The 27622-nt window shown below is 53.8% G+C and overlaps 1 protein-coding gene across 1 annotated transcript in view; it reads left to right on the plus strand.

The window, feature by feature from the left end:
- The first annotated feature begins 2958 nt into the window (after window positions 1–2958).
- Window positions 2959–27622, plus strand: part of MYH14 (myosin heavy chain 14) — a 76877-nt gene continuing 52213 nt past the window's right edge. The window contains exons 1-9 of the mRNA XM_052656084.1: window positions 2959–3153; window positions 6926–7336; window positions 12006–12162; window positions 13645–13672; window positions 13801–13903; window positions 16476–16568; window positions 16947–17010; window positions 20513–20611; window positions 21529–21669. Of these exons, the coding sequence (XP_052512044.1) occupies window positions 6929–7336; window positions 12006–12162; window positions 13645–13672; window positions 13801–13903; window positions 16476–16568; window positions 16947–17010; window positions 20513–20611; window positions 21529–21669 (1093 nt within the window). The 5' untranslated portion in view covers window positions 2959–3153; window positions 6926–6928. The remainder of the gene's footprint in view (window positions 3154–6925; window positions 7337–12005; window positions 12163–13644; window positions 13673–13800; window positions 13904–16475; window positions 16569–16946; window positions 17011–20512; window positions 20612–21528; window positions 21670–27622) is intronic.

Consider the following 27622-nt stretch of genomic DNA (forward strand, 5'->3'; position numbering starts at 1 on the left):
GTTGGATCTGACCTGATGATGTGAGGTGGGGCAGCCATGCAAAATCTGTGGGAATAAACAGCCAGTGCAAAGGTCCTGAGGCAGAACCATGCCTGGGGAGTGTTTGGGGAGTTGAGGAAGAGCTGGAAAGCCTGTATCACTGGAGCTGAATGAAGGAGTGTTGATCTCACACAGGGCTGCCCTGGGACCACATCATGCAGGGTCTTGTCGTCACAGTGAGGACTTTGGTTTTTACTCTGATAAGGAGCCATGAAAGGTTCTGAGCAGAGGAGGGGTGCAGTCTGGACAAAGTTTGACAGGATCCCATTGGCAATAGGCTGTGGGGGAGGGGTGGTGAAAGTGGGGGCAGAGGGGCGATCCTCTCCATTTGATAGATGCAGAAATAAATGGAATGTCAAAAAAAGGCCAGCAACAGGCTCAAGCCCCCACAGCTGTTGAGCAGTGGAGACAGGTTGGCAGGCTGGCTGGGACTCGAGTCCTGCGTAGTCCAGCCTACCCTCCCCCTTCTCAAGCCTAGCTGCTCACCCCTCCTGAAGTCTCAGTGTACACCTGTAAAATCGGGACTCAGCTCAGAGACCAGTGGTGCACGGCTCACCAGCAACATGCTAGCTCCAGAAGTGGGCACCACCTCAGGGTTCAAAGGAGCCTTCACTTTGTGACCTTGGGAAGGTGCCTACCTCTCTCCTAAGCCTCTGTTTTCCCATCTATAATCTGGGAAGCATTAACCAACGTCTGGGTGTAGCCTGGTAGTTAAAAGTGCAAGTTCTAGCGTCAGATTTGGCAGGATCCGAGTCCTTGGTCTGCCACTTGTCAGCTCTATGACTTCCAGCAATTAGACATCCTCTTTCTAAGCTTCGGTTTACCTCATCTGGAAGATGAAGATCTTAACAGCACTAATTCCAAGGGGGTAGTTGTAAGGATTAAATGAGATCATGAAGGTAAAGAGCTTAGCACAGCTCCTGGCATACATCAGGCACTCAATAAATGATCATTATTATTATTACTGACAGTAATGCCCACACCTCTGGGTGGGTGAGAGCCTGGAGAGTGCCTGGTGGTACGCGGTCGGCGTTTGACAAAAGTGAATTCTCTCGCCCTTCTCTCATGCCTGCCGGCTCCCGGGGGACCCAGGCATTCCGGCCTCCGGCCGCCCCCCCAACGCCGACCCTTACAAAGGCCCTCATTCATGTCTGGTGCACAAAGCGGCTCATTCACCCTGGTCCCTTGGGCATCCCTCCCCTGGCCGCCCCTTGTGCCTCGCCATTGGTCGGACCCCCTGCCTGTCAGGCTTCAGGTCTTGCCTGCTGCCGTGCCGCCTAGCTCCACGCTCCAGAGCCATTCTTTTCCCACGGCTGGCACACTCCGGCAACTTCTGATTGGCCCCGCCCGCCAGCCGCTCCTCTTGATTGGCGGGTGCGCACCCTGTGGGCGAGTCCATAGCTTGTCGCAGCGGGCGCCGATTGGCCCCTGTTGCGCTTGTGTGGGCGGGGCTTTCTTGGCTGGCCCGCCCCTTCTTCTTCCCAGGCCGAAGCCTCGGGACGGCCCTGGAAGCCGGTGAGTGCCCGGGGCCCGCTGCCTGCCTGAGGCGGCGGGGAGTGGAACTGGGTCCCGGGAGGCTGGAGCTCCGAGGTTGCGGTCGGGGCTCCGGAGGCCGGCGCGAGCTGCGGGGGAGGGGCGGTGACGTGGACACTCACCTTGCGCTCAGCCGGACCGCAGCGGGGGGCCAGGGGACGGGGTGGGGCGGGGCGTCTCCACTCGCCCCTACAACTCGAGTTCCTCCTCTAGGGGAGGCCGGGTCGGGGTCCTCGCTGGAGGCCCCAGGCCTGTTTCGCAGATGGGGAAACTGAGGCTCGCTTTGGGACATTGGGCGCTTTAATACTGAGTCATTGCCTTCAATTCCCCGCACTCGATGACTCTGTCTCTGTCTTCACGTGTAAAAAGTGAGGACCGGAGACAGGGATCATCGTGACTGGCAGAGCAGAGGGGTGGGGAAAGACATCTTTGAGCCCCCGCGATGTACTTGGGCACTTTTATAACTAAATAATTAACTTTAGATTATATTAACCCGAGATGGGTTATATTGCACCCATTTAACAGGGAAAGAAAAACAGGCCTCACAGAGGCGGTGACTGCAGGGCGACAGGGCCGAGAACAACACTTTGAAGACCGACTGTGTGCTGGGTTCCTTAACGTTTTTAATCCAACAGTAGTCCGCTAAGGAAGGCTGTAGTTCCTAAGAAGTAGATGGGAGGGAGGTTGAGAGTTACCACCTGGGAAGAGGAAATTAAAATCTTTGAGGACCTACTACGTGTTCCACCCAAATCCCCTTTTTAGAAAATGGTCTGGGCTTGAACCCCAGCCCTCCTTACTGGCTGTGTGACCTTGACCCGGTTACTTCCTTCACCTTTCCATGCCTCAGTTTCTCCAGGGAAATGGAGATGCTGATTGTCCTTATCTCACTGGTTTTGTGAGCCTTCTATGAGTTTGGTCAACTGTTCTAAAAGCTGGAAAACCCTCGGCCCATAGTAGGTGCACTTAGTTACCATTATTTAGTCCTCTACTCAGAGAACTGAAGCTCCAGAGTCTAGAAAATCATGTTCTCATCTTCTTCGGTACGTCTCGAGCTCCCTGTGGATTGTACGGCCCGGTTTCCAGGGTTGAGGAAACTAAAGTTCTGCGAGATTAAATGATGTCTCGGGGCATTACTTGTTTAAACGCTGGGCTGGGCACTTTCTCCTACATGGGTTTATTCATTTCATTGGCCTCCATTCGCGAAGAGGAAAGCCAAAGCCCAGAAAGCTTGAGCGGGATTCGAACCCCCGGAGTCCTCAGCCCTCTCCGCTGCGGGTACTTGACCTTTGCTCGCCCAAAGGAGGAGGGGCCCTGGCGCCGCCGCCGCCCACCTGGCAACAGACTCATCCCCGCCTCTCCCCATCCCCCTGTCTAGGGCCTTGCAACCCCGGGATCCGCCCCCTTCCCCAGCCGGGCAGGTGCTAGGTGACATCAGAGCCGGGCTCCCTCCCGGTGACGCGACGTGGCCCCGCCCCGCGCTGGACCGCGGAGGTAGCCGCACCTGGGAGCTCTGAAGAGGCCGGGGGATTCCTGGGCCCCCTCCCCAGCTTCCCGCTTCCTGTACCAGCCCGCGCCCCCCAGGTAACCCCGAGGGTCCGCGGGGTGAGGCTTGGGTCTTAGGGAGATGGGGGTTGGGCGCTGGGATTCCAGGATCTGAGGAGCGGGCCCCGGGGCCAGGAACCCCAGGTCTGATTAAGGACGGCTCTGGGAGGCTGGGCTCATGCGAGGAAGGCGCTGGGACCAGGACTCCCCTGAGAGCTGGAATGTGTACATCTTGAGGGAAGAGGGGGCTGGGAGCCCGGACTCCTGGGTCTGAGGGAGGAGGGGTTGGGTGCCCAGATTTCTGAGTCTGGAGGCAGAGAGGACCCTTGGAGCCTAGCACTAGACTGAGGTCATAGGGCTGGATGCCAAGGGCCTCAACCCCTGCCCCAGGGGCGGATCCCTGGCTCCGTCCCTTCCAGCTGGCAGTCCCTGCCCCTCCCAGGCAGGTGCTTTCACCTGCACTGGTGACAGAAATGAGTCCTGGCAGAGGTGTTCCTGCTGGTTAAGGAGGGCGGGGCTGCCAGAGGGCCAGGCCACCCCATCAGAGCTGTTATCAGCTCTCAGAAGTTGGTCCCAGGCGTCTTCATCTCTAGCCTCTTCACCTTTAGCCGGCTGCAGTGAGGTGAGGGGGCTGGAATTCACAGGTCCAAGGGAGGAGAGGTCTGAGGGTTCCTGGAAATGTAGGCTGCCAGGGGCCCAGACTCCTGAGTCTGGAGGAGGAGGGGCTGGGGGCCTGGACTCCTGGGTCCAAGGGAGGAGGGACCCAGGGCTCAGACTCTTGGCTCTAGTGAGGGGAGGCACAGGGCTGGGTGATTGCAAAAAACTCCCAAACCCTTCCTGGTCAAAGGCCATGAGCTGGAGAGGAAGTGGGTGGGGCGAGGGTGAGGGTAAAGTCCCAGGGATGGGACTTGGCTCTGAAGGGATGAGGGTCACTTAGGAGGCCTGGAGTCAGCCTGGGCGACCTGGGGCCTGGGACGTCGAGAGAGATATGGCATTGGATGGCGGGAGACGCCCGCTGTTTGAACGCAGGGGCCTTGGGTTTGAGGCCAGAGAGCAGCAGGACCAGATGTCATGGGGTGAGGGTGGGGGCCTGGGACCAGTGGTGGTGGGGAGAGGGCCTGGGGGTAAGAGGGCCGTGTGGCCTGGAGCTAAGTGTCCAGGTAAGGGAAAGATAAGGGCCTGATGGGACCAGACCCGGAGATTTCCAAGAGGAGCTGGGTGTTTGGAGGGACTTCTCCAGAGATACGTTGGAGGTGGGGGCTGGGGGGGGGGGGCTGGAGGGCAGAGGCAGAAGCACCAAGGTGGGGGAGACAGAGCACTGGGGGGTCCTGTGACTGGCGTGTGGGCAGCGAAGTGGCCATCTGAGGCCGTGGGAGACAACAGAGTCCAGCTTCTTTAGGGGCAGGGCATGGTGAGGGACAGGGGGCATAGTTTTCCTTGCGGGTGCTTAAACTACTCTGCAATTGCCAAGCTCTGTTCCCTGCTGGTCTGCAGCCCCTTTAAGGGCGGGAAAGGGGTCTAGCACAGGCTGGCTCGGATCTCAAAGCTCATCTTGGGTTGTGACTGTTTGAGATGTGTCTGAGACCAGATCGACCCCAGACCAGGTGCTCCTCGAAGCAGGGCCTCGTCTGACTCATCTCTGGATCCCCAGACTCGTTCTGGGCAGAGCTCAGGACTTAAGAAAACTTCAGGGAATGTTGAGTGAATGCAGAAGTTAATGAATGGGGCCAGCCCGTGGTAAAGAGAAGGATTTCAGGTTGCAGGGAAGAAAGCCAGTGCTAACCAAGTGATGAAATTCAGGTCTGTTCTGGGATAACCTAGAGGTGGTCAGGGAACCTGAGTTACAGAAATCAGCTTGACACTGTCCTAGGGCTTACATCTATGAGGTCAAGGTCCTCAGCATGACCCAGTCTGACCCCCTTAGTCCCTAATCTTTCCTTACTTACCACCCTTTCTCCCTGGATCACCTGGCTCCAGCCACACTGGCCTCTCACAATGCCCCAGACATAGAGGCACATGCCTGCCCCAGGGCCTTTGCAAGAGCTGTTCTCCCAGCCTGGAATGCTTTTTTGTCTGAAATTCCCATGGCCCGTTCCCTTCAGCTCTCCCAGGTCTTTATTCAGATGCCACATCAGAGAGGCTTTCCTTGGCCACCCCAATTAAAACTTCAATGCCCCTCAACCCTAACAGTCCCTGTTCTCTGCTTCATTCTCCCTCTTGGCATGTATCATCATTGAACATACTGTATAATTTACTTATTTATCTTTGAATCTGTCTCCTGGGATTAGAGCAGCACTAACTCACAGAAACACGATGCAAGCCAAATGTGTAATTTAAAATTTTCTAGCCACATTAAAAATAACGAAATAAAATGGAACAAGTGACGTAAGTGCTAATGATGTATTTTTTTAATCCAATATGTTACCAAGTGTAAGAAACACGAATGAGCTTTTTGTTGTGCTGTCTTTGAAACTGGGTGTGTGTCTTATGCTCAGAACCCATCTCAGTATGCATTCTCCATTTCAACTCTCCAGCAGCCACACATGACTGTGGCTCCTATGATAGCCAGATCAGGGCTAGAATGTAAACACCTTAGGAAGGCAGGAATCTTTTTCTGGCTTGTCCTTTGCTATATGGCTGACACCTTGAACAGTATCATAGCCTGGCTTATTAAAGAATTATTTTTAGAAAATCTATTTTATTGAAATATAGTGGATTTACAATGTTGTGTTAATTTCTTCTGTATAGCAAAGTGATTCAGTTATACATACATATTCTTTTCCATTATGGTTTATCACTCTTCATTGAATAGCATTCATTCCCTGGGCTATATAGTAGGACCTTGTATCCATTCTATCTATAATAGTTGGCATCTGCTAATCCCAAACTTCCAATCCTTGTCTCTCTCATCCCCCACCCCTTGGCCGCAAGTCTATTCTCTATGTCTGTGAGTCTGTTTCTCTTTCCTGCTGCTGCTAAGTCGCTTCAGTCGTGTCCGACTCTGTGCGACCCCGTAGACGGCAGCCCTTCAGGCTCCCTCGTCCCTGGGATTCTCCAGGCAAGGATACTGGAGTGGGTTGCCATTTCCTTCTCCAATGCATGAAAGTGAAAAGTGAAAATGAAGTCGCTCAGTCGTGTCCGACTCTGTGCGACCCCATGGACTGCGGCCCACCAGGCTCCTCCATCCATGGGATTTTCCAAGCAAGAGTACTGGAGTGGGGTGCCGTTGCCTTCTCCGATTTCTCTTTCCTAGATAAGTATATTTATTACATATTTTAGATTCTAATATACGTTATATGGTATTTGTCTTTCTCTGACAGTTCATTGAATATGATAAGCCCTAGGTCCATCCATGTTGCTGCAAATACCATTACTTCATTCTGCCTTTTGAATGGCTGAGTAGCATCCATTGTATATGCGCGCCACATCTTTATCCATTCATCTGTCAATGGACATTCAGGTTGTTATTCAAGAATTATTGAATTGGGAATTCGCTGGCGGTTTAGTGGTTAGGACTCCCAGCTTTCAGTGCCAGTGGCCCCTGTTCAGTCCCTGGTGGGGGAATTAAGATCCTGGAAGCCTCGTGGTCCAGCCACACACACACACACACACACACACACACAGAGACGAATTTATTGAATGAATGAATGGACAGAGAGGTGGATGGTAGAATGGGTAAAAAAGGTCTGTGAACCCATTTTGCAGAAGTGTAAATTGAGGTTTGGTGGGGAAGGCAGTGGCGACTGTCAGGGGGATCTGGGGTGGGGATGGAACCCCTCCTTGACCCCGGTCCTCTGCTCTCTCCCTGCAGACCATGGCAGCAGTGACCGTGTCAGTGCCCGGGAGGAAGGCGCCCCCCAGGCCGGGCCCGGTGCCCGAGGCCGCCCAGCCCTTCCTGTTCGCGCCTCGCGGGCCGGGCGTGGGCAGCGGGCCGGGGGGCTCGGCCACGTCCCCGCAGGTGGAGTGGACGGCGCGGCGCCTGGTGTGGGTGCCGTCGGAGCTACACGGCTTCGAGGCGGCGGCACTGCGGCACGAGGGCGACGAGGAGGCCGAGGTGGAGCTGGCGGAGAGCGGCCGGCGGCTGCGGCTGCCGCGCGACCAGATCCAGCGCATGAACCCGCCCAAGTTCAGCAAGGCCGAGGACATGGCCGAGCTGACCTGCCTCAACGAGGCCTCCGTGCTGCACAACCTCCGCGAGCGCTACTACTCCGGCCTCATCTACGTGAGTGGCCTCGTTCCCCGGGAGGGCCTTGCCTGGGCTGGGGCGGCTGGGTGTCAGCACCCCAGCTGGAACCGACGTGAGGCTGTTTCTAATTCTCCCCTCAGGTCGGGTGACGATGCCCACCCTGAGTTGCCAAATGATAAATTATTGGATTACCAGGACTGCCTCAGACCCCAGTGCAGGCGTTTCATATTATACAGTAGATGCTCCTTATTGGGCTTCCCCTGTGGCTCAGTGGTAAAAAATCCGCCTGCAATGCAGGAGCCCCAGAAGATGCGGGTTCGATCCCTGGGTAGGGAAGTTCCCCTGGAGAAGGAAATGGCAACCCACTCCAGTGCTCTTGCCTGGAGAATCCCAGGGACCGGGGAGCCTGGTGGGCTGCCGTCTATGGGGTCACACAGAGTCCGACACGACTGAAGCGACTTAGCAGCAGCAGCAGCAGGATTAAGACAGCACTGGCCAGTGAGATTGACTGTGCCCTAGTTACTGTTAACCTTTCAATGTCTCACGTTGTTTAATCTTAACAGCAAGCAGGTGGGGTAGGGCAGTGGTTCTTAGCTCTGCCTTCTTGTTATAGTCAGCTGGGGAATTTTTACAAAATACCAGCACTGGAGCCCTGCCCCACCCCATTTGAATCAGACTCTCTGGGGGTGTGACATGGACACGGGCATTTTTAATAAGCTTCCAGGGTGTTTCTAATGGGCAGCCAGAGTGTCGTTCAGAGTAAACAGGATTAGAGCTGTTGACAAGGAATGTCGACAATAATAATGAGAAATAATGATCATGGGTGGCTAGCAAATATTTATTGAGCACTTAACGATGTGCCAAGTCCTGTTCTAAGTGCTGCGTGTGGGTTATCAGCTCACTTCTGGGCTGGGGACTTGTCCTTATCACCTGATGTTTCAGGAATGTTAAGTGACTTGAGTCCCAGGTCACATGGACGTGAAGGATTTGAACCCAGGCAGCTGGCTGCAGAGTCACGCTCTGAATCCCAGCTTAGAGGGCTGGAGTCTCACTGCCTTGCTCATTGAAACTGGCCCGTCAAGAATAGCCACAAAATATCTCCCTAAGACCCCAAAAGGAAAAGTGCTGGTTTTATGTGTTTTAAAAACCACAAAACTTTCATGAAAGTAATAAAAGAATATGTCACTAAATGATGAGATGTATCAAAAAAATAAAAATAAATAAGCTGGCCTCAATGTCCACCCTGTTAAGGGTCATAAGCACAAGATGAGGGTATTTTTATGAATTCTGACTCCTGTTTTGGGGAGAGACTGAGGCCGTGAGAGGGGCCAGTAGCTGGCTCAGGGCCCCTCAGCTTTTGGTGGCAGAGGTGGGATTTGACCTCAGGATTATCTGGCCCTGGATTGAGGTGACAGCTTCTGCAGCCTGTGTTGGGCCCTTAGGATTTCTCACTTGCCTTTGTGAGCCATGGGAGCTCTGAGAGCCTCTGTCTAGGCCACTGCTCTGAACCTCATCAAAATCAGGGAATCAGAGAGGCACCCAAAACCCTGAGCCACCCCTTTCCTGTTAATAAACACTCTGAACCCTCATGGTAACATTGTAGGGTATCTCCTATCATCCCCATTCTGTTGGTGGGGACACTGAGCCTCAGAGAGGGGCCAAGACTTAGGCCACGCCCCACCAGCTACCAACCAGCTTAACTGGAATTTGAACCCCGGCCCCCATTCTATCCACAGCAGTGGGAAGATCATTGGGAAAGTTCAGGGGGGAAAATGGTGAGGCCTGAGCGAAGCTTGTGGTCTGAGAGTCAGAGAATTCGGCCCTGACAAATGAAAGTGAGATGGAAGTTTCTGGAAGCCCAGACAGGAAGGAAATTGGGCCTTAACAATAATCATTAGCCCTCAGGGAGTGCCTGCTTTCTCCATGAGGTGCTGTTCTAAACTTCATTTCAGTATGATCTTGTTGACCTCCTCACCACATAAGGCTGTGAGGTGGGGTTATCACCTCCTTTGCCAGTGGCTTGGAGAGGAAAAGACATTGTCCAGCAGTAGTTAACAGCTAATGTATTAGGCGTGCATAGGGACTTCCCTGATCGTCTAGTGGTTAAGACTCAACGCTTCCACTGCAGGGGGTGTGGGTTTGAGTCCTGACCAGGGGACTAAGATCCTGCGTGCTTCAAGATGCAACATAATTGAGTAAATAAATAAAAAATAAGCATGCACAGGGCTCCAGGGCCCACACTCAGCTCGGTATTTGCAACATGAACTTGTGGGTAGCTCTCCGAAGCCCTCTGTAGAAGCGCTGTTCCCATCCCCGTGTGATGAAAAGGGGACCCGGGAAAGTTAAGATGTGTGCTCAAGCCACCCAGCTAGAAGATTCGATTCAAGCTCCACCTGGCTTGTCCTCGGGCTGTGCTTAGTAAATACTAACTGGCCAAAGGGAAAGACAGTGCTTCCCAGTGGAAGGGGAGAGGGGGATGTCCGGGATTCCAGAAACCAGTTCCGGCTGCTCATGAGCTATTTGGCCTGGTGTGGTCCCTTCCCTGGGATGCCCAGGGCAGAAGGGGACCCCATTTGCTGGACGCTGGCCGTGCCCTCTGCTCCAGGAGGCACCTGAAGATGCTTGGCATCATGTCACTCTCAGAATCCTTCTAGATGGATCCTTCAGAGCTCCATTTCCCCAGAGCTGGAAACTCACGCTTGGAGAGGGCAAACACCTGGAGTCGAGTCACACAGGCTAGAAACGTGGGATGACGCAGCACCTGAGTCTGAGTGAAGTCTTAGCTCCCAGGTGGGCTGGGAACCTGAGAGTGTCTCAGCACCGCGACTGGAGCGCCTTTGACTGCCCTGCCTTGGGCTGTCTGGTTTTTATTCAGTCATCCTTAATCCCCACCGCCTCTGTAATGAGCTGGGGAGGGTTTCTCAGGGAGGAAACCGAGACTGAGGGGAGAGTCGCTGGGCTGCGGAGGGGCGGTGGCAGCGGGGAGTTGGACCTGGTGGGTCCGCCTTCAGAGTCCTGCCCCAGGCCCTTCCAGCCAGGCTTCTGCAGCTGTGCACTGGCCACTCAGGTGTCCCCGGCCCTCTCTAGGTGCACCGGCCTCAGCCCTTTCCCCCCTGGCATTGGCAGCCAGCTCAGGTTCCCTCTAGGGTGTCGCCCTGGTGATAAGGTATGGCTGGCAGGAGGGGGCTGGGACGGGGATGGGGTGCAGGAGGTGGGCTCCTCCGCCAGCCAGAAGTGGGGGCCGGGGCACCAGCAGCCATGAGATACCCTCCCTGGGAATGTGGTCTGGCCGCCCCGCCCTTTGAGAGCTCTGGGGAGCTGCTGGCGGGGCGGGCAGACACCCAGCAAACCGGTTGTTCTGCTCCGGGCTGGCCACCCACCCTCCCATCCTTAAAAGCTTGGCATCGGGCAGCCTGCGGTGGCCACACCCTCACTCTGCTTGAGAAGCTCAAGTTGTCTGGGAGCTTAAAGCAGTTCTGCTATCAATCGACAAGTAAACAGCTAGTCATTTAACTCGCTAAGTAGCTAACTAGCTGCCTAAGAAGCTAGTTGGTTTCATAGTTAACTAGCTGAGACCCTGGGGCTTCCCTGGTGGCTCAGTGGTAAAGAATCTGCCTGCCAGTGCAGGAGACATGGGTTCTTCGATCCCTGGGTCTGGAAGATCCCCTGGGGAAGGAAGTGGCAACCCACTCCAGTATTCTTGCCTAGGAAATCCCATGGACAGAGGGGCCTGGCAGTCTGTGAGGTCTCAAAGAGTCAGACATGACTGCGCAACTAAACGTCAGCTGAGCCCCTAAGCAACTCTCTGGCTGTATTAGCTAGCTTGACCCAGCTAAGTTAACTAGTTAGCTCTCTGGATTGTGTTAGCTAGGTGGTCAGCTAGTTCTGTAGCCGGTCTAACTGCCTTGATTCATCCTGTCTCTCGTCTACCTGAGGCTCTGTTAGAGCTGGAACAGTGCTTAAATGATTACCAGCTCCTGAACTCAGGTCCAGCAGGTGTGTGGACAAATTCAGGGCATCCATGAACTTGGATGCAAAAAAAAAAAAAATCACATCTTTATTTTCACGGGCCTCAAACCTGAAATTTAGCATGTCCTCCAACAAGAGAGAACCACCAAGACCGTCGTGGACGCAGGTCCTGTGAGTCTGTTATCAACAGAAACCGCAGACATGCTCCCGTCAATTTTCAGCGGCTGCAGATACAGGAAGCACTCTTCCAGAAATATTCTATGTGTATTCAAGCAGATTCAGAGAAGTGTTCTTCTTGCAAAGTTCTTGTTTCCTTTCTGTGATGTTGTTTTGGAGATAGTTCTCTGTCTGTAGAGGCCAGAAACCTCATAGGAATTCATTGTATGACCATGCATCCCAATCGTTTCCGGTCCTTCGTTATTTTAAAGGAATGATGCTACAGATGAACTTGCACTTGGTCCTTTCATGCATGTGAGTCCAAGCAGTGACAGGGCTACAAAGCCTCCATTCTCTCCCCTTGTGAATCCTCATTCATACAGCACCTTTGTGTAATTTGGAGAGCTTCTTTTCAACCATCAGCCTGAAACCATAACAAATGCTGAAATCTACATTGTCATTGTCCCTTTGCTGGATGTCGTTGTGCAAAACCTGCCCAGCTATACATGGCAACTCTGTGCTGCCCCTGGGTCACAGGCAGGTAGCTAGCTGAGGCCGTCTCCCTTCTTGCCCACTGCAGACGTATTCCGGCCTTTTCTGTGTGGTCATCAACCCATACAAGCAGCTGCCCATCTATACAGAGGCCATCGTGGAGATGTACCGGGGCAAGAAGCGCCATGAAGTGCCGCCCCACGTGTACGCAGTGACCGAAGGAGCCTACCGAAGCATGCTTCAGGGTGAGTGTGGGGTGGGGGCTGCTGGAGGTGCCTCTTCAATGGGGACTGGGCTGGGGGTCAGGATTAGATGTCAGCTCAAGGATTTCAGACTCTGCAAGGCTTCTTTGTGGGGCAGGAAGGAACACAAATGGAGGGCCAAGTGGGCAATGCTCTGAGTTCCACCAGACAGGTCCCTTTTCATCCGCCTCTGTTTACCCCTCCCCGCAACAAGCATCACTTGGAAGCTCATTGGTTCCAGGCTTCTACAAAAATTCCTCTTGAAACAGTGACTCTTAAGAGTGTTCATTCATTCAACATTTATATTGCTGACATGATCTACATTGTTATGAATGAATGTCACCCCTTAGAGAATGGGTGTACAGCTGGGCAGGTTGATGTCCATCAGAGGGGTGCCATTTACTCCATGACAATTGATAACTCGGGGCAAAATTCCATAATTCCATGTGGTACACATAATACACTCATTATTTATTGTAGGTCATCTATTTTAATAAATATTTGTATATATTAAAATACATATTAAACATTTTAAAGTTTGTATCTTTCTATCATGACATTAATAGTAGGCAGCATATAAGCTGTATTTACAAAGCAGCGGTTCCCAGAGTGTAGTCCTCTCATCATCAACCTCAGCATCACTTAGGAGCTTGTTTGAAATGTCAACTCAGTCTTTACTCTTGACCTGCAGAGTCAGAAAGCCTAGGGAGAGGCATGGACCTTGCCAGTTCCCAGTGTCCTTGGTGTCTAACACTGAGTAGGTGGTCTGTGTGCATTTTTTGAAGGGATGGCTCAGATGGTAAAGAATCTGGCTGCAATGAGGGAGACCCAGGTTCGATCCCTGGGTCGGAAAGACCCCCTGGAGGAGGGCATGACAACCCACTCCAGTAGTCTTGCTTGGAGAATTGCATGGATAGAGGTGCCTGGAGAGGGAGGCTATAGTCCGTGGAGTCACAAAGAGTAGGACACGGCTGAATGACTAACACAGCAACTTGTCAGACCCAGGATGAGCAGAGGAGGAGATAGTGGGGACCGAGCTGTGCTCTCTGCCCTCAGGTCGGGCAGACGACCCCCAGTGGGCCATCAGTCACCATCACTACATTCTGTGGCCTGTTTGCTATTACAGGCTGAGCCTGGGGTCTAGGATCTCACTCTCATATCTTTGAATCTCATCATTCAGCCCGAGGCGGCACACAGTAGGGGCTCAAATTGAAGTTTGTTGAATGAATTACATTCTGTTCGGTTGGAGTTTGTTGTCTTCGTTTTACGGGTTAGGACACACTGAGGCTCAGGGAGGGACAGCTGCTTTCCCAGAGCCACACAGCCAAAAGAGGCTGAGTCAGGATCAGGTATTAGAATCTAGGAGGATCATATGTCAAAAACTCAGCTTTTCCTGAGCCCTCGGGAAGGATTTTGAAAAGAGGGTGGCCGGCGTCTTGCTGGAAAAACCCTCCCAGGTGACCCGTCCCCCTCTGTCCCCTACAGATCGTGAGGACCAGTCCATTCTCTGCACGTGAGTAATCCTGAAGGACTTCCTGGAGGAAGTGGGATCCCAGCTGGGCATGGCTCTGCTTGGAATGGATGGGGCTTACCAGGTGACTTGGGCTGACCGTTTTTGCTTCCCTTTGTGCCCCTCCTTAGTGGGGAGTCCGGGGCCGGGAAGACAGAAAACACCAAGAAAGTCATCCAGTACCTCGCCCACGTGGCATCATCACCAAAGGGCCGGAAGGAGCCTGGTGTCCCGGTAAGTGACCTGCCTTGGGACGTACTCTGGAGCCTGCCACCAGATGCTCCCTCCCTCTCAGGCTCTGCTTCCCCTCCTAACTCCCCGCCTCTCATGGAAGAACACAGTCACAGGCCTTCTCCTGGCTGTCCCTGCCCCACCCCCACCCCCGAATCCCTACTGTATGCCTGATATATAGCGCTGGGAGCCGAGGCAGGATGGACACAAAAATTGCAACAGCCAGTCCTTTGCCTCGCTGACCCTTGGAACAGTGCCTCTGGCATGTAGTAGGAGCTTACATCCCAGAGCACCCACTATGTGTCTGGTCTGTTTAGGTTCCTGCAGTGCCCAGGTTTGCTTTGCAAGCGAGCGTTTATATGTAGCCCTAGTCCTTTGACTTATATTACCATAACACCCCAGTGAGGTGGGTGTGGTTTTTCCTGCGTTAAAGATGGGAAAGCAAAGTCACACCTGGGGTGGGTCGGTTGTCCAAGGTCACACGCCCAGAAAGGGCTAGCCCAGATTCAAACCCCAGGTGACGGGGCCGCCGCCAGCTCTCCACCCCCAGGCACCCCGCTCCACAGGCCAGTTTCCCCAGCCCCTGTCTCTCTATCCCACCCCTCGCCCCCTCCCCCAACCTCAAGCTCACCTGTGTGTCTGTCCATGTTCCATGTGCTGTGTCCTGGTCCGTGTCTCGTGTCCTGTGACTTCCTCAGGCCTCCGCCGGCGCCGTGTCTTATGTGAGTAGCAGGGAATCATCTCGAGTCCTGCCACCCCTAATACCACCCGGGTCACCCCAACCCACAGTCTTCCTGGCAGACAGGTCCCAAGGCACTGACGGTCACCCCTGCCTGGAGGCCACATTGTCACTTTTGATGGTCCTACTATGCACAGCAGGCACCACGCTGTCATTTCATGCAACCCTACAGTGGGCACACACCCAGGCCCCCCACTGTTGCTTATGGCAGCCCGACTGTGTAGTGAAGGACAGGGAAGCCTGGCGTGCTGCAGTTCATGGGGTTGCAGAGTCAGACACAACTTAGCGATTGAACAGCTGTGTGCACACACCCAGGGCCATTTAGTGTGGTCCTGTTGTGCATGTGCAGACCCTCCCACATAGCTGTGTATATTAGCCCTACTGTATCTGTGCAAAGTGGCCACAGATCCCAATGGGAAACAACCCAGAGCCTATAACTACCATCTATTGTTGATCTGCTAAATGTATGTAGACAGAGCCCACGGACACCACGCTTTCACACAGCCCAGGGACCCACACTGCCATTCATGGTAGGTAGGCCTACTCTGTACCCCTAGCTCAGGCTAGTGTCTGAGGGCTCACAGGGCATTTAAAGAAATAGTTGGGATCTTTGAGAACCTGGCTAGGAAAGAGGAGGATTGTCATGTATTGAGCACCTACTGTTTTCCTGGCTCTGACACCCAAGTGGCTGTAGGGAAGCTCAAAATAAGATCTCTAGCCATGGGGGCCCGAGGAGGGATAAATTGGCAGTAGGTGATTAACAGATGCATACTACCATATATAAAATAAACAGCAGGGATTTACTATATACCCAGGGAACAACTGAACTTCCCTGGTGTCTCAGACAGTAAAGAATCTGCCTGCAATGTGGGAGATCCGGGTTCAATCCCTGGTTCAGGAAGATCCCCTGAGGAAATGGCAACCCACTCCAGTATTCTTGCCTGGAGAATTCCATGGACAGAGGAGCCTTGACAGCTACAGTCCATGAGGTTGCAAAGAGTCGGACACAACTGGACAACTAGCACTTTCATAGGAAACAACAGTCAATATTTTGTAAGTTTTAAGGGAAAAGAATCAGAAAAAAAGAATATATATATATATCTAAATCACATTGCTGTACACTTGAAACTAACTCAATATTAACTATACTTCAATTTTTAAAAATTGCTGTCTTGAAAAAAAAAACGTCCCCACTCAAGGATTAGCCTGACTGGGGAAGGAAACTACCATTTCTTGAATGTGTACTATGTGTCAAACAGTTTGAAGAACTTTACATAGATGGTATAGATTTTTCTTTAGGTCCACAAGTGATACATGAGTACGCATTCACTGTAACAACAACAAACAAAGCAGGCAAAATGAAATTCCTCTTTCCTGCTCTCAGTCCTCTGTCCTTGGAGTGGCTTACTCTGTTGACATTTTGGTGTGTATCCTTGCAGACTTTTCTCTCAATGTCTACAAACATGTATCTATACGTATAGACATGGGAGTCTTGTTCTGTGGTGTTGTTTTCTCGGTTCATTTTTTTTTTTTTTATTAATAGGATCACATTGTAGGTGTTGTCCTGAGACTTGCTTTTTTTTGTTTTGTTTCCGCTGGACAATGGATCTTAGAGAAGTTTCCTCATTCCCTTCACAACAGACTGAAGGGCAAGCCCAGATCCGGGAAACCTGGCACATGCCCAGACAGACACACAAAAAGGCCCCTAACACACAGACATTCAGCCAGACCCTCCACCCCAGCGGGGCCAGTGCCCTCACCGCCGCCCCCCCCCCCCCCCCCCCCCGCGCCAACCCCAACCCCGCCACTGACAGACCATCCCCCAACCCCTTGCAGGGTGAGCTGGAGCGGCAGCTTCTTCAGGCTAACCCGGTCCTGGAGGCCTTTGGCAACGCCAAGACGGTGAAGAATGACAACTCCTCCCGCTTCGTGAGTGCTGGGGGAGGGCGGGGCCTGGGCTCGAGTTAACGAACCGGGAACTGGGAGCAAAGGAAGGCTGGGGGCAGACAGGACGCGTGGGTCCGTAAGAGGGGAGGGGCCTGGGGTCCACGGCTTCTGGGCCTGAAGAATAAAGGAGAACTGGGGACCTGGGTCCTAAGGAAAGAAGTCCGAGGCGGGTGGACCTTGAATTCTCCCGGGGAGGCGCCCTTCCCCACCGCATCACGGCCCCCGCTGGATCGGATGGGGTTCAGATGTAGGGAGATAGTCAAGAGAGGGGCTGACTCTCGGAGGGGTGAGTGTGGGTTGGGGGTGCTCCCCAGGCCCGCAGGACCTTCGGCTAAGCCCCTCCACCCGCCTCCCTCGCAGGGCAAATTCATCCGCATCAACTTCGACGTTGCCGGGTACATCGTGGGCGCCAACATCGAGACCTGTATCCTCTCGCCGCCCGGAGTGGGTGCCCGGGGGCGGGGAAGAGCGGCGGCGGCCATAGAGGGCGGCCCTCGGGGTCTCACCGCGTATAGGAAACAGGGATCCACACTCGCCCGGAACCCTGGCTCCCTGCTGCCGACCCTGTGCCTCCGTTTCCCTCTCGGCAGAAGGAGAGGGACGCTAGAACCTCCGGAAGGGGCAGGCGCAGCGTCTCCAGTTGCGGGACGGCGGGGCCTCCCGTAGCCTTTAAGAGAACGCGCTCCCAACCTCGCCACGGGCGGGGGGGGGGGGGGGGGGGCACGCGAGCACAGAGAAACGATGCAGCCAAAGCGCAGGGCGTGTGGGGCCCGACACCAGCTTCCAGAGCCCTGGCCCCGTGGAGTCACGTGGGACGTGCTTAATCCCCAGGTGTTCCAACACGTGTTCCAACAGCTATACTCATCAGACTCCGCACTGGGGGGTTTTATTGGGGGCTGGTCACATAGGCACCGCCTGCCCAGCGCGTACCCAAATTTCAGAGTCCGGGAAGGAAAACAGATGTTCAGCAGAAAGCATGTTGGTTTACACAGTTTAGGTGCAGGGAGCCCGTGCTATCAGCCTGAAGTTCAGATTCCCAGACACCAGCCAAAGACGGGCCTTGCAAGCCTGCTGACTCCCGCCAAGCTGTGTCCAACTTTCCCCACCGGTGGCAAAAACGCTCCCTAGAACTCTCATGGACGGAGGAGCCTGGTAGGCTGCAGTCCATGGGGTCGCTAGGAATCAAATACGACTGAGCAACTTCACTTTCACTTTTCACTTTCATGCACTGGAGAAGGAAATGGCAACCCACTCCAGTGTTCTTACCTGGAGAATCCCAGAGACGCGGGAGCCTGGTGGGGTACCATCTGTGGGGTCTCACAGAGTCGGACACGACTGAAGTGACTTAGCAGCAGCAGCAGAAATTTACAAGATAGAACCCAGAAGGTCCAGGAGTGCAAAGCTTAAGAGAACAAGGGAAGACATCACACCAACCCTGGGTTTGAATCCCAGCTCTGCGGCTTTGAGGCTGGGGGTCCTTAAGCCTGTGATTTGACCTCTCTGGGCCTCAGTTTCCCCATCTGTAGAAGGGGGCAAGTCATAGAACCTACCCTTGAAGGGTCTGAAGGACAATGTGAGGTACATTCTTAGCATGCCTCCTGCCACACAAGCGCTCAAGAACGAGTTACCTGGGGACTTGCCTGATGGTCCAGAGGTTAGGACTCCCATGTTCCCCATGCAGAAGCCCCGGATTCGATCCCTAGTCAGTGGAACTAGATCCTGCATGCTGCAACTAAGACCCAGTGCAGCCGAATATATATATACACATATATTTAAGCTTATTTTTAAAAAAGGAAGAATGAACTACCTGAGACATCCCTGGTGGGCGGTCCAGGTTAGGACTTGGTGCTTTCACTGTCAAGGGCTTGGGTTCAATCCCTGGTCTGGGAATTAAAATCCCACAAGCCGCTGCAAGGATGGGCCAAAAGAAAAAAAAAAAAAAAGAGCTATCATTATTAGAAATGAATGATTAAGTTAGCGCTGTCCTTATAATGTTAATATGTTAATATTGTTGGTTAATAACTGTGATTTGTAATGTGGGCGATATTAATAACAAATCATATTTCCACCCCTGGGGTGTCAGCTCACTGTCCCATACCTGTCCCTCTCTCTGTCATCCAGGGAGAGATTGAGAAGCAGTGTGTTGGCAAAGAGTTTTTCCTAAGAGGGCTTGTGTGTGTGCGCTCAGTCGTGTCCGATTCTTTGCGACCCCATGGACTGCAGCCCACCAGGCTTGTCTGTCCATGGCATTTCCCAGGCAAGAATACTGGAGTGGCTTGCCATTTCCTTCTCCAGGGGATCTTCCCAAGCCAGGGATCAAACCCGAGTCTCTTGCATCTCCTGCATTGGCGGGCAGATTCATTACCACTAGAGGCTTAGGGAGTAAGGAAGCAGGGACCTCCCTGTCAAGCCCTGGGCCCCACAGACTCTACTGCTGCTTGGTAAGCACTTCCTTGGGCTCAAGACCTCGTGACCCCTGCAGCCACCAACCCCCGATCCCCACAGTTCTTGCGGCCCATCACCCCACTTCATGGCGCTTCCTGCTCACATAGCTTCTTAAAGCTCAGGGCTCTCTCTACCCCCCGCCCCTTCCTCCATCCTGCCACCCTGAGCATCCGTGGACCCCAGGGCTCCAGCAGCCTCTTCTGTTCACCTGTGTCTTCCCTGTCAGCTTCCGAATGCTAACTTTCTCCTGTCCACACTCCCCATCCCACTGGGGCCGCTCCCACTGGGCACGGTTCTCCTGTTTGGCTGTCTCTGCCTCAGGGCCAGTGACCAGGCTGTGGACTGATGCTCTCGAGGCTGGTGACACTCCCAAACAGATGGATTGATCCCTTTCACACCAGCATCCCTCATGACCAACATTATGGAGGGTTGACCTTGTGTCTGGGGCCACCCTGAAAACTCTCCGTCTGTTAACTCAGTGCCTCATATCTGTAACCCTGTGAGGCAGATGCTATTTTTTTTTAAGGCTTTTTTTTTTTAATGTGGACCATTTTTTTTTTTAACATCCTTATTAGTCACAACACTGCTTCCGTTTTATGTTTTGGTTGTTTGGCTGTGAATGTGGGGATCTTGGGTCCCAGGTCAGGGATTGAATCTTCATCCCCTTCTAAGACTTGGAAGGCCAGGTGTTAACCATTGGACTGCCACGTCCAACTTTCGGCCACCCCGTGGACTGCAGCCCGCCAGGCTCCTCTGTGCATGGGATTTCCCAGGCAAGAGTCCTGAGTTGCCACTTCATCCTCCAGGGGATCTTTCTGACCCAGGAACTGAACCTGTGTCTCCTGCATTGGCAGGCAGATTCTTTACCACTGGGCCACCTGGGAAGAATCATGTGCTTGGTGGTCCGTGAGCACAGGACACAGATGGTTACACCAAATATCCGTTGTTTTATTTTCCTTTAAGGCGTCTTACCAATGTTTAGTGTGTAAACCAGCCATCTGGCTTTCCCAGAAGGGAGAAGCTGAGAGCCCAAGTAGGGGGAAACTGAGGCTGGGAGGGTCATGATGACAGGAGGTTTTTTTTTTTTTTTGGCCATGCCACATGGCATGTGGGATCTTAGTTCCCTTACCAGGAATCAAACCTGCCTCCTTTGCACTGGAAGTGCAGTCTTAACCATTGGACCGCCAGAGAAGCCCTGACAGTAAGCATTCTTATCCATGATAAAGGACAAACCAGGCGCCTGCTTAGGTGTTGGCTACAGAATAACTCATTTACCCCCAGGGCACCTCAGGGACTCATGCATGGGTGTCAGTATCAGGCTCCTTGCACAGGTGAAGAAACTGAGGCACGAGGCTAAAGTGACATGTGCACAGTCACTGGTCCAGTTAGGTTGCCCGCCAGGTCTGTGAGCGCCCCTACTGTTCCATGAGAGAGCAGGAGGGGGTCCCCTCCTCTGCCGCACCTTGACTCGGCCTGCCCAGACCTGCTGGAGAAGTCGCGCGCCATCCGCCAGGCTAAGGACGAGTGTAGCTTCCACATCTTCTACCAGCTGCTGGGAGGCGCCGGGGAGCAGCTCAAGGGTCAGTGTCGGGCGGCTCTGGGGGACTGGGCGCGAGTTGCATGCGGACCCCCTGGAGAGGAGGACGTGGGGGCGCTAACCTTTGTTCAGCTCCTGCTCTATGTCAGGCTCCTGCTGGGTGGCGGTTCTCTCGCCTCCTGGATCCCGCTGCCTCTCGACTTCCGCCTCCCCCAGACTCTGCTGTCCTTTGGCTCCTGCTGTCTCCTGGGTCTTGCTCACGCCAGCTCCGCGGGGACATGGCTCCTGCCCACCCTCTCCTGAACCTCCACGGGGCTCCGCTTCCTCCAGCCGCGCGCTGTGACGACTCCAGCTTTGCCGCCGCGTGGTTCCCGATGATGATCGTGGCTTCCGAGCCCCTGCCTCCTGGCTCCTGCCTGAGACCCCTTCTGTCTCGTGCTCTGCGCCCCTCCAGCCCTCTGGCTGCGGAAACGCCCCAGGCTCTCTCTTCTATGGCGGCCCCACTGCCCTGCGGCTCCCTCGCATTCTGGCTCCTTCCACCCTGTAGCTTGGGCCGCCTCCTGATCCCTCCGCACCCAGCCTCCCGCTCCCGGTGGCTTCCGAACCCACACACGCTCTGCCGCCCGAGCCCTGCTGTCCCGTGGCTTCTGCTAACTCGGGCACCCCCTGTTGCTTCTGCCGGTGGGTGCCTCTCACCTGCTCTGGGCAGTTCTGCGTCTTGAGAATCACTATGAAAGGAAGGAAGAGGAAAGGTCTGAGATGTGCTAAGTACCCACTTCACAGGCCAGCCCTTCCCACCAAACCCGTGAAGAAAGGATCCCGATTCATTTGACAGAGGAAGAGACCGAGGTTCCTAGTGGGGCAGTGATGCACGTCCTCGGGTAGCTATTTAGGAAGCCAGGACTTGAGTCTGACGCTACGGCTTATACTTGACCTCAGCCTCTGCCGTTACCCCTACAGCTGACCTGCTCCTGGAGCCCTTCTCCCACTACCGCTTCCTGACCAACGGGCCGTCTTCCTCTCCGGGCCAGGAGCGCGAGCTCTTCCAGGAGACGCTGGAGTCCCTGCGGGTCCTGGGATTCACCCATGAGGAGATCACCTGTGAGTGAGCCCAGACCCTGCCTGGTAAAGGGTGGGGGTGGGCTGCACGGAAAGGAGGGGCACTTGGCCGTTCATGGCTCGGTTTGAAAACTGCAACAGGGAACGGAGAAGGGAGGGAGCTTTAAAAGGGGGATCAGGAAGGACATGGTGAAATGGTGATGATTGCACGAAGGTCTGGAGAGCTCACATGTGAATGTTGGTGCTATCAGGGAAGAATGTACTAGGCGGCGGAGGGGAGGGACAGTATGTGCAGAGGCCCTGAGGCAGGAAAGGCATGGTGTGTTTGAGGCGTTGAAACTTCTCTAGGGACTTGAGAAGTTAACCACTTAACAGTGGTTAAGACTCCATGCTTCCACCCCAGGGGCACAGGTTCGAGCCGTGGTCAGGGAACTAAGATCCTGCACACTGCTCAGTATGGCCAAAAAAAGAAAAAAAAAGAAAGAAACGTGTCTAATTCTCTAATGGCCTCAATTAGTCAGTGACCCAGGTGGATGGGGAGATGAAGCCGCAGAGGCCGTTGGGGCGGGGACTTTGTTCTGAGGGCACTAGGGAGCCATGGGAGGGCTGGGGGCCACGGAGAAGCAGCTCTGGGTTGTGTGAGGCTGGAGGAGGCTGAAATGAGGGTACGGGGAAGACGCTGACTGTGGCCCCGAGTCTGCCCTGGAGCACTGGGGTGAAACACTCAGCTCATCAGCCCATGTTCTGCCGCTTTGCCCCGCCCCTTTCTCACCAAACAGTGCGTTCTGACAGTAGTTCATCTGCACTGCTGTTTTCCTTGGCCAGGGCTGCCGTCAAGAGTACTATACACAAGTGCCTTGCTTGTGTGCTAAGTCGCTCAGTCCTGTCCCACTCTTTGAGACCCCATGGACTGTAGCCCTCCAGGCTCCTCTGTCCATGGGATTCTCCAGGCAAGAATACTGGAGTGGATTGCTATGACCTCCTCCAGGGGATCTTCCTGACACAGGGATCGAACCTGGGTCTCTTACTTCTCCTGCGTTGGCAGGTGGGTTCTTTGCCACTAGCACCGTCTGGGAAGCCCAAATGAGTGCTTTAAACATGTGAAATCAATCATCTCCCTGTTCTGGAGGCGGGAAGTCTGAGAGCAGGGTGTCGGCGGGGTTGGTTGGTCCTGGAAGATTCTGCTTCCTTCCTCTCCCCTGGCTTCTGGTGGTCTCCTGGCAATTTTGGCTTCCCCTGGCTGGTAGAAGCATCACCTGATTTCTGCCTTCAGATTCACGGGGCGCACCTCCCTGCCTGTGCGTCTGCCTGCAGCCTCCCCTTTTTATAGGATGCCCGTCATTTTGGATTAGGGGTCACCGCACTCCGGTGTAATCCCGTCTTCACTTAAATAATTGCAGCTGCCATGACCCAATACTCAAATCAGGTCACGTTCTGTGAGGTCGCAGGCGTTAAGACTTTAATATATATTTGGAGGGAGTAGAGGGACAGGGTTCAACCCGTGACACGTATGTAGAGGGCGAATCTCAGTCTTTTTTGTGGCTGCTTGGCATTTCATTGTTTGGATGAACTGTGATTCCTTTCACCAGTCCCGTAGAGAAAGACCCTGATTTCCAGGACTGAGTGGGGGTGGGACTGGGTCTCATTCTCCTCCGGTCTCCGGCGCTGCAGGAGGGCCCGGGAGCTATTGTTGGCTCCAGGGCCAGTGGGGAGGGCTAGAGACCCAGTGCCAGCTTGGCTGTTCACCCAGGCTGCAAACAGGCCAGGCTTCCTCGGGCATATTGACACAGGGTCCCAGGCCTCCTCGCTCGATTTCCCAACCGCAGGTTGCATAACTGCCCCGCCTGTGTGTCTCCGCTCTCCTCCCTGGGCAGCTGACAAATTTCTGGAGGGAAGTGACCATGAGGGCCTGGGCCCCGCAGGTCCCTCCTGGCCTCTGGACACAGGTCGCCTCAAGTAACCCTCCTGTAGTGTGGTGGGCACGGCCAGCAGCCCCGATTTTTGCAAACCTGAGACAAAAATTTTGCAGCACCAACTTCGTGTGTAATGACATAATCTGAATATGATCAAAGGTCATCGTGTGAAAACCGAGTCTCCCCCAGCCTCCCTAAGCCCTAGTTTGCCCGCTGTTAAGCTTCCTGCATCTCCTGCCAGAAATATCTTAGACAGGAAAGAAAAGACACACAGTATTCTCCAGTTCCAGGACTGAGGTTCAGGCATGTGTGTGTGATCAGTCGTGTCTGATTCTTTTCGACCCCATGGACTGTAATGCGCCAGGCTCCTCTGTCTGTGGGATCTCCCAGGCAAGAGTACTGGAGTGGGTAGCCATTTCCTCCTCCAGCGGATCTTCCCGACCCAGGGATCGAACCCACATCTCCTGCAGTACTCTTTCACTGTATTGATGAACTGTGACTCTTGGAACATGTCTGCCCCTTGCAGACACACTCTTAAGGTGACTGCATCCCATTGCTGTTGGGATGACATGTACCCCCAAAAAGGGGCCAAAAATATTCTCTTTATAATTAAAAAATATATATTTTTGGCTGTGCTGGCTCTTCATTGCTACTTGGGTCTAGTGAGCCCAGTTGCGGTGAGGTTGGGGGCGGCTGCTTTCCAGCTACAGTGCGCCGGCTTCTCACTGCGGTGGCCTCTCGATGCAGAGCAGGGGCTCTCGGGTTTGGGCTCAGTAGTTGTGGTGCCCAGACGTAGTTGCTCCGTGGTATGTGGGTATCTTCCAGGACCTGGGATCGAACCCATGTCCCCTGCATTGACAGATGGATTCTTAACCAGTGGGCCACCAGGGAAGTCCCAAGAACATCCTTAGAAGTAGGTCTTTGTGCTCACAGGTGAACAGAACTGCAGCATCAGTTCTTAGCAACGAAATTCTGAGTCCAAGGAGAAGTGCCAGTTTTAAATTTTACCCAGCTTTGACGGACATTTAAACGACTGTTTGAGATATTCATACAGCAAACAAGTGTATGAGTCAGTGGCTTTTAGCTTCACAGAGTTGTGTAGCCATCACCAAAATCAATTTAGAACATTTTCAGTGACCCAAGAAGATAACGTGGGCCCCTTTGCCGTCTTCCTGCCCGTTTCTACCACTAGCCCCTGAAGATCATGAGTCCCCAGGCACCAACAACGACCTGCTCATGGCTTCTTGGTCTTCAGCTCTAATCTCCATCCCGTCACCGCCATTTTCCTTCCCCCCACTTTTTTTTTTTTGGTGGCGCTCCGCGGCATGTGGGATCTTATCTTCTCGACCAGGGATGGAACCCGCGGCCCCTGCATTGGAAGCGAAGATTCTTAACCACTGGACCGCCAGGGAGATACCCGCTGTTTTTAGAATCGTGCTGAATCGACCTCGCCGCCGTCCATAAGGGGGCGCTAGTTTCCAAGCCCTGCCTCTGTCATGCCTGTTCCCCGATACGGATGCCGGCAGCCAGGGTTGTCACCTTTCTTGCCTCTGCTGGTGTGGCAGGTGGCTGGGGTCTCCTAACTGTGATTCTGTATCTCCCTTCCAAGGAGTGGGGTCAGACGGTTTTGTTTTTTTCTCTAGACTCTCATTTGGACAAAAGAGACACACATAACCCTGGCTGTCCAGTGGTTAAGATTCGTAGGTTTGGGATGGCCCAGGGTTCGATCTCTGATCTGGCAACTAAGATCCTATAAGTCTCACAATTCGGCCAAAAGACAAAAACGAAAAAGGAGACAGAGGTCCAGGGAAGTGGGGTGTCCGCCCTAGTCAGTGCAGTTGACCAGGAGATGGTGGAACCCAGTTTGACTCCAAAGCCAGCCAATGATCTGCTCCCAAAGAGGCAGGTGGGTGCCTCTGGGTCACCCTCTGGAGGCCCAGGGCAGAGAGCACTGGAGGCCGGTGGAGGGAAGCCCTCCACCCCACCCCGACTTCCCGTCCACACTGGCGCCGTCAATGCCACCGGGGAGGTTGCGCAGGGATCCTGGCACGCAGAGAGGCGGGCCCGCGCTCACGTGAGGCCGTCAGAACATCGCCAGCCCCACGCCGCCACCCCCGCAGGCCCGGGCTTGCTTGCGGTCGGCTGGGCTGAAGTCACTAGCGAGCGCTGACTGCCAACCCCTCGGGCGTCAGGTTCACCAGGTGCTCCGCACCCACGCAGGTTGCTAAGCCAGCCGTGAAAGGCCATTTAAATGCCACCGGGGGAACGCGAGTCTGAGTCGGGCTTGAGCTGACGTTAAGGATGAATGATCATTCAGTTGATGGTGGCCTTGTCTGTCTATCAGGAGATGTCCTCATCTATTTATTTTTTGGGAGGTGTCTCTCTGCTTCCCCCCACCCCACCACCCCACCCCCCACAAAACCTCCCAGTGTTTCCGGGATTCTTGGCTGTCCTGTCTAGCCAGCCCCCTGACCCTAGCCCCACCCCGCCCACTGTGCTGCAGGGGGAGGGGGTGGAACCCGAGGTCCAAGAGGCCATCCGGGTTGCCCAAGGTCACACAGCCAGAGAACACCTCCACTAGTTAACCCTTTGTCGTGTATTCATTCATTCTTCATTCATTGGACACCTGATGGAATCTGCGGGCCGGATCTCTGCAGGCACCGGGGGAAAGGAACCGTGGCCGAAACAGAACAAGCCTCTGCCCCCTGGAGCACTGACACAAATAGATTAAAGTCGATCCAGTGGAAGGTTCATGGTGCGGTGACTGGCGGCGAGGGGGCTGGAGAGGCGGGGCGTGCTATCTCGGTAGGGGCGGGGCAGCCCCTGGAGGGGGCGGCGCTTGGCTGAGCCCCGTTGATCCGCAGGAATTAAGCAAGTCAGGAAGCAACAGTTAGAACTGGATATGGAACAACAGACTGGTTCCAAAGAGGAAAAGGAGTACGTCAAGGCTGTATATTGTCACCCTGCTTATTTAACTTCTATGCAGAGTACATCATGAGAAACGCTGGGCTGGAAGAAGCACAAGCTGGAATCAAGATTGCCAGGAGAAATATCAATAACCTCAGATACGCAGATGATACCACCCTTATGGCAGAAAGTGAAGAGGAACTAAAAAGCCTCTTGATGAAAGTGAAAGAGGAGAGTGAAAAAGTTGGCTTAAAGCTCAACATTCAGAAAACTAAGATCATAGCATCTGGTCCTATCACTTCATGGCAAATAGATGGGGAAACAGTGGAAACAGTGTCAGACTTTATTTTTAGGGGCTCCAAAATCACTGTAGATGGTGACTGCAGCCATGAAATTAAAAAACACTTGCTCCTTGGGAGAAAAGTTATGACCAACCTAGATAGCATATTCAAAAGCAGAGACATTACTTTGCCGACTAAGGTCCATCTAGTCAAGGCTATGGTTTTTCCAGTGGTCATGTATGGATGTGAGAGTTGGACTGTGAAGAAAGCTGGGCGCCAAAGAATTGATGCTTTTGAACTGTGGTGTTAAAGAAGACTCTTGAGAGTCCCTTGGACTGCAAGGAGGTCCAACCAGTCCATTCTGAAGGAGATCAGTCCTGGGTGTTCTTTAGAAGGAATGATGCTAAAGCTGAAACTCCAATACTTTGGCCACATCATGCGAAGAGTTGACTCATTGGAAAAGACTCTGATGCTGGGAGGGATTGGGGGCAGGAGGAAAAGGGGACAACCGAGGATGAGATGGCTGAATGGCATCACAGACTTGATGGACGTGAGATGGACGTGAGTTTGAGTGAACTCCGGGAGATGGTGATGGACAGGGAGGCCTGGCGTGCTGCGATTCATGGGGTCACAGAGAGTTGGACACGACTGAGTGACTGAACTGAACTGAACTGAGATGGTACTACTCAGAGAAGGTGATGGCACCCCACTCCAGTACTCTTGCCTGGAAAATCCCATGGATGGAGGAGCCTCGTAGGCTCTAGTCCATGGGGTCGAGAAGAGTCGGACACGACTGAGTGACTTCACTTTCGCTTTTCACTTTCATGCATTGGAGAAGGAAATGGCAACCCAGTCCAGTGTTCTTGCCTGGAGAATCCCAGGGACGGGGGAGCC

This window comes from Budorcas taxicolor, chromosome 18 (assembly GCF_023091745.1).
Source record: "Budorcas taxicolor isolate Tak-1 chromosome 18, Takin1.1, whole genome shotgun sequence".
Classification (NCBI taxonomy): Eukaryota; Metazoa; Chordata; class Mammalia; order Artiodactyla; family Bovidae; genus Budorcas; species Budorcas taxicolor.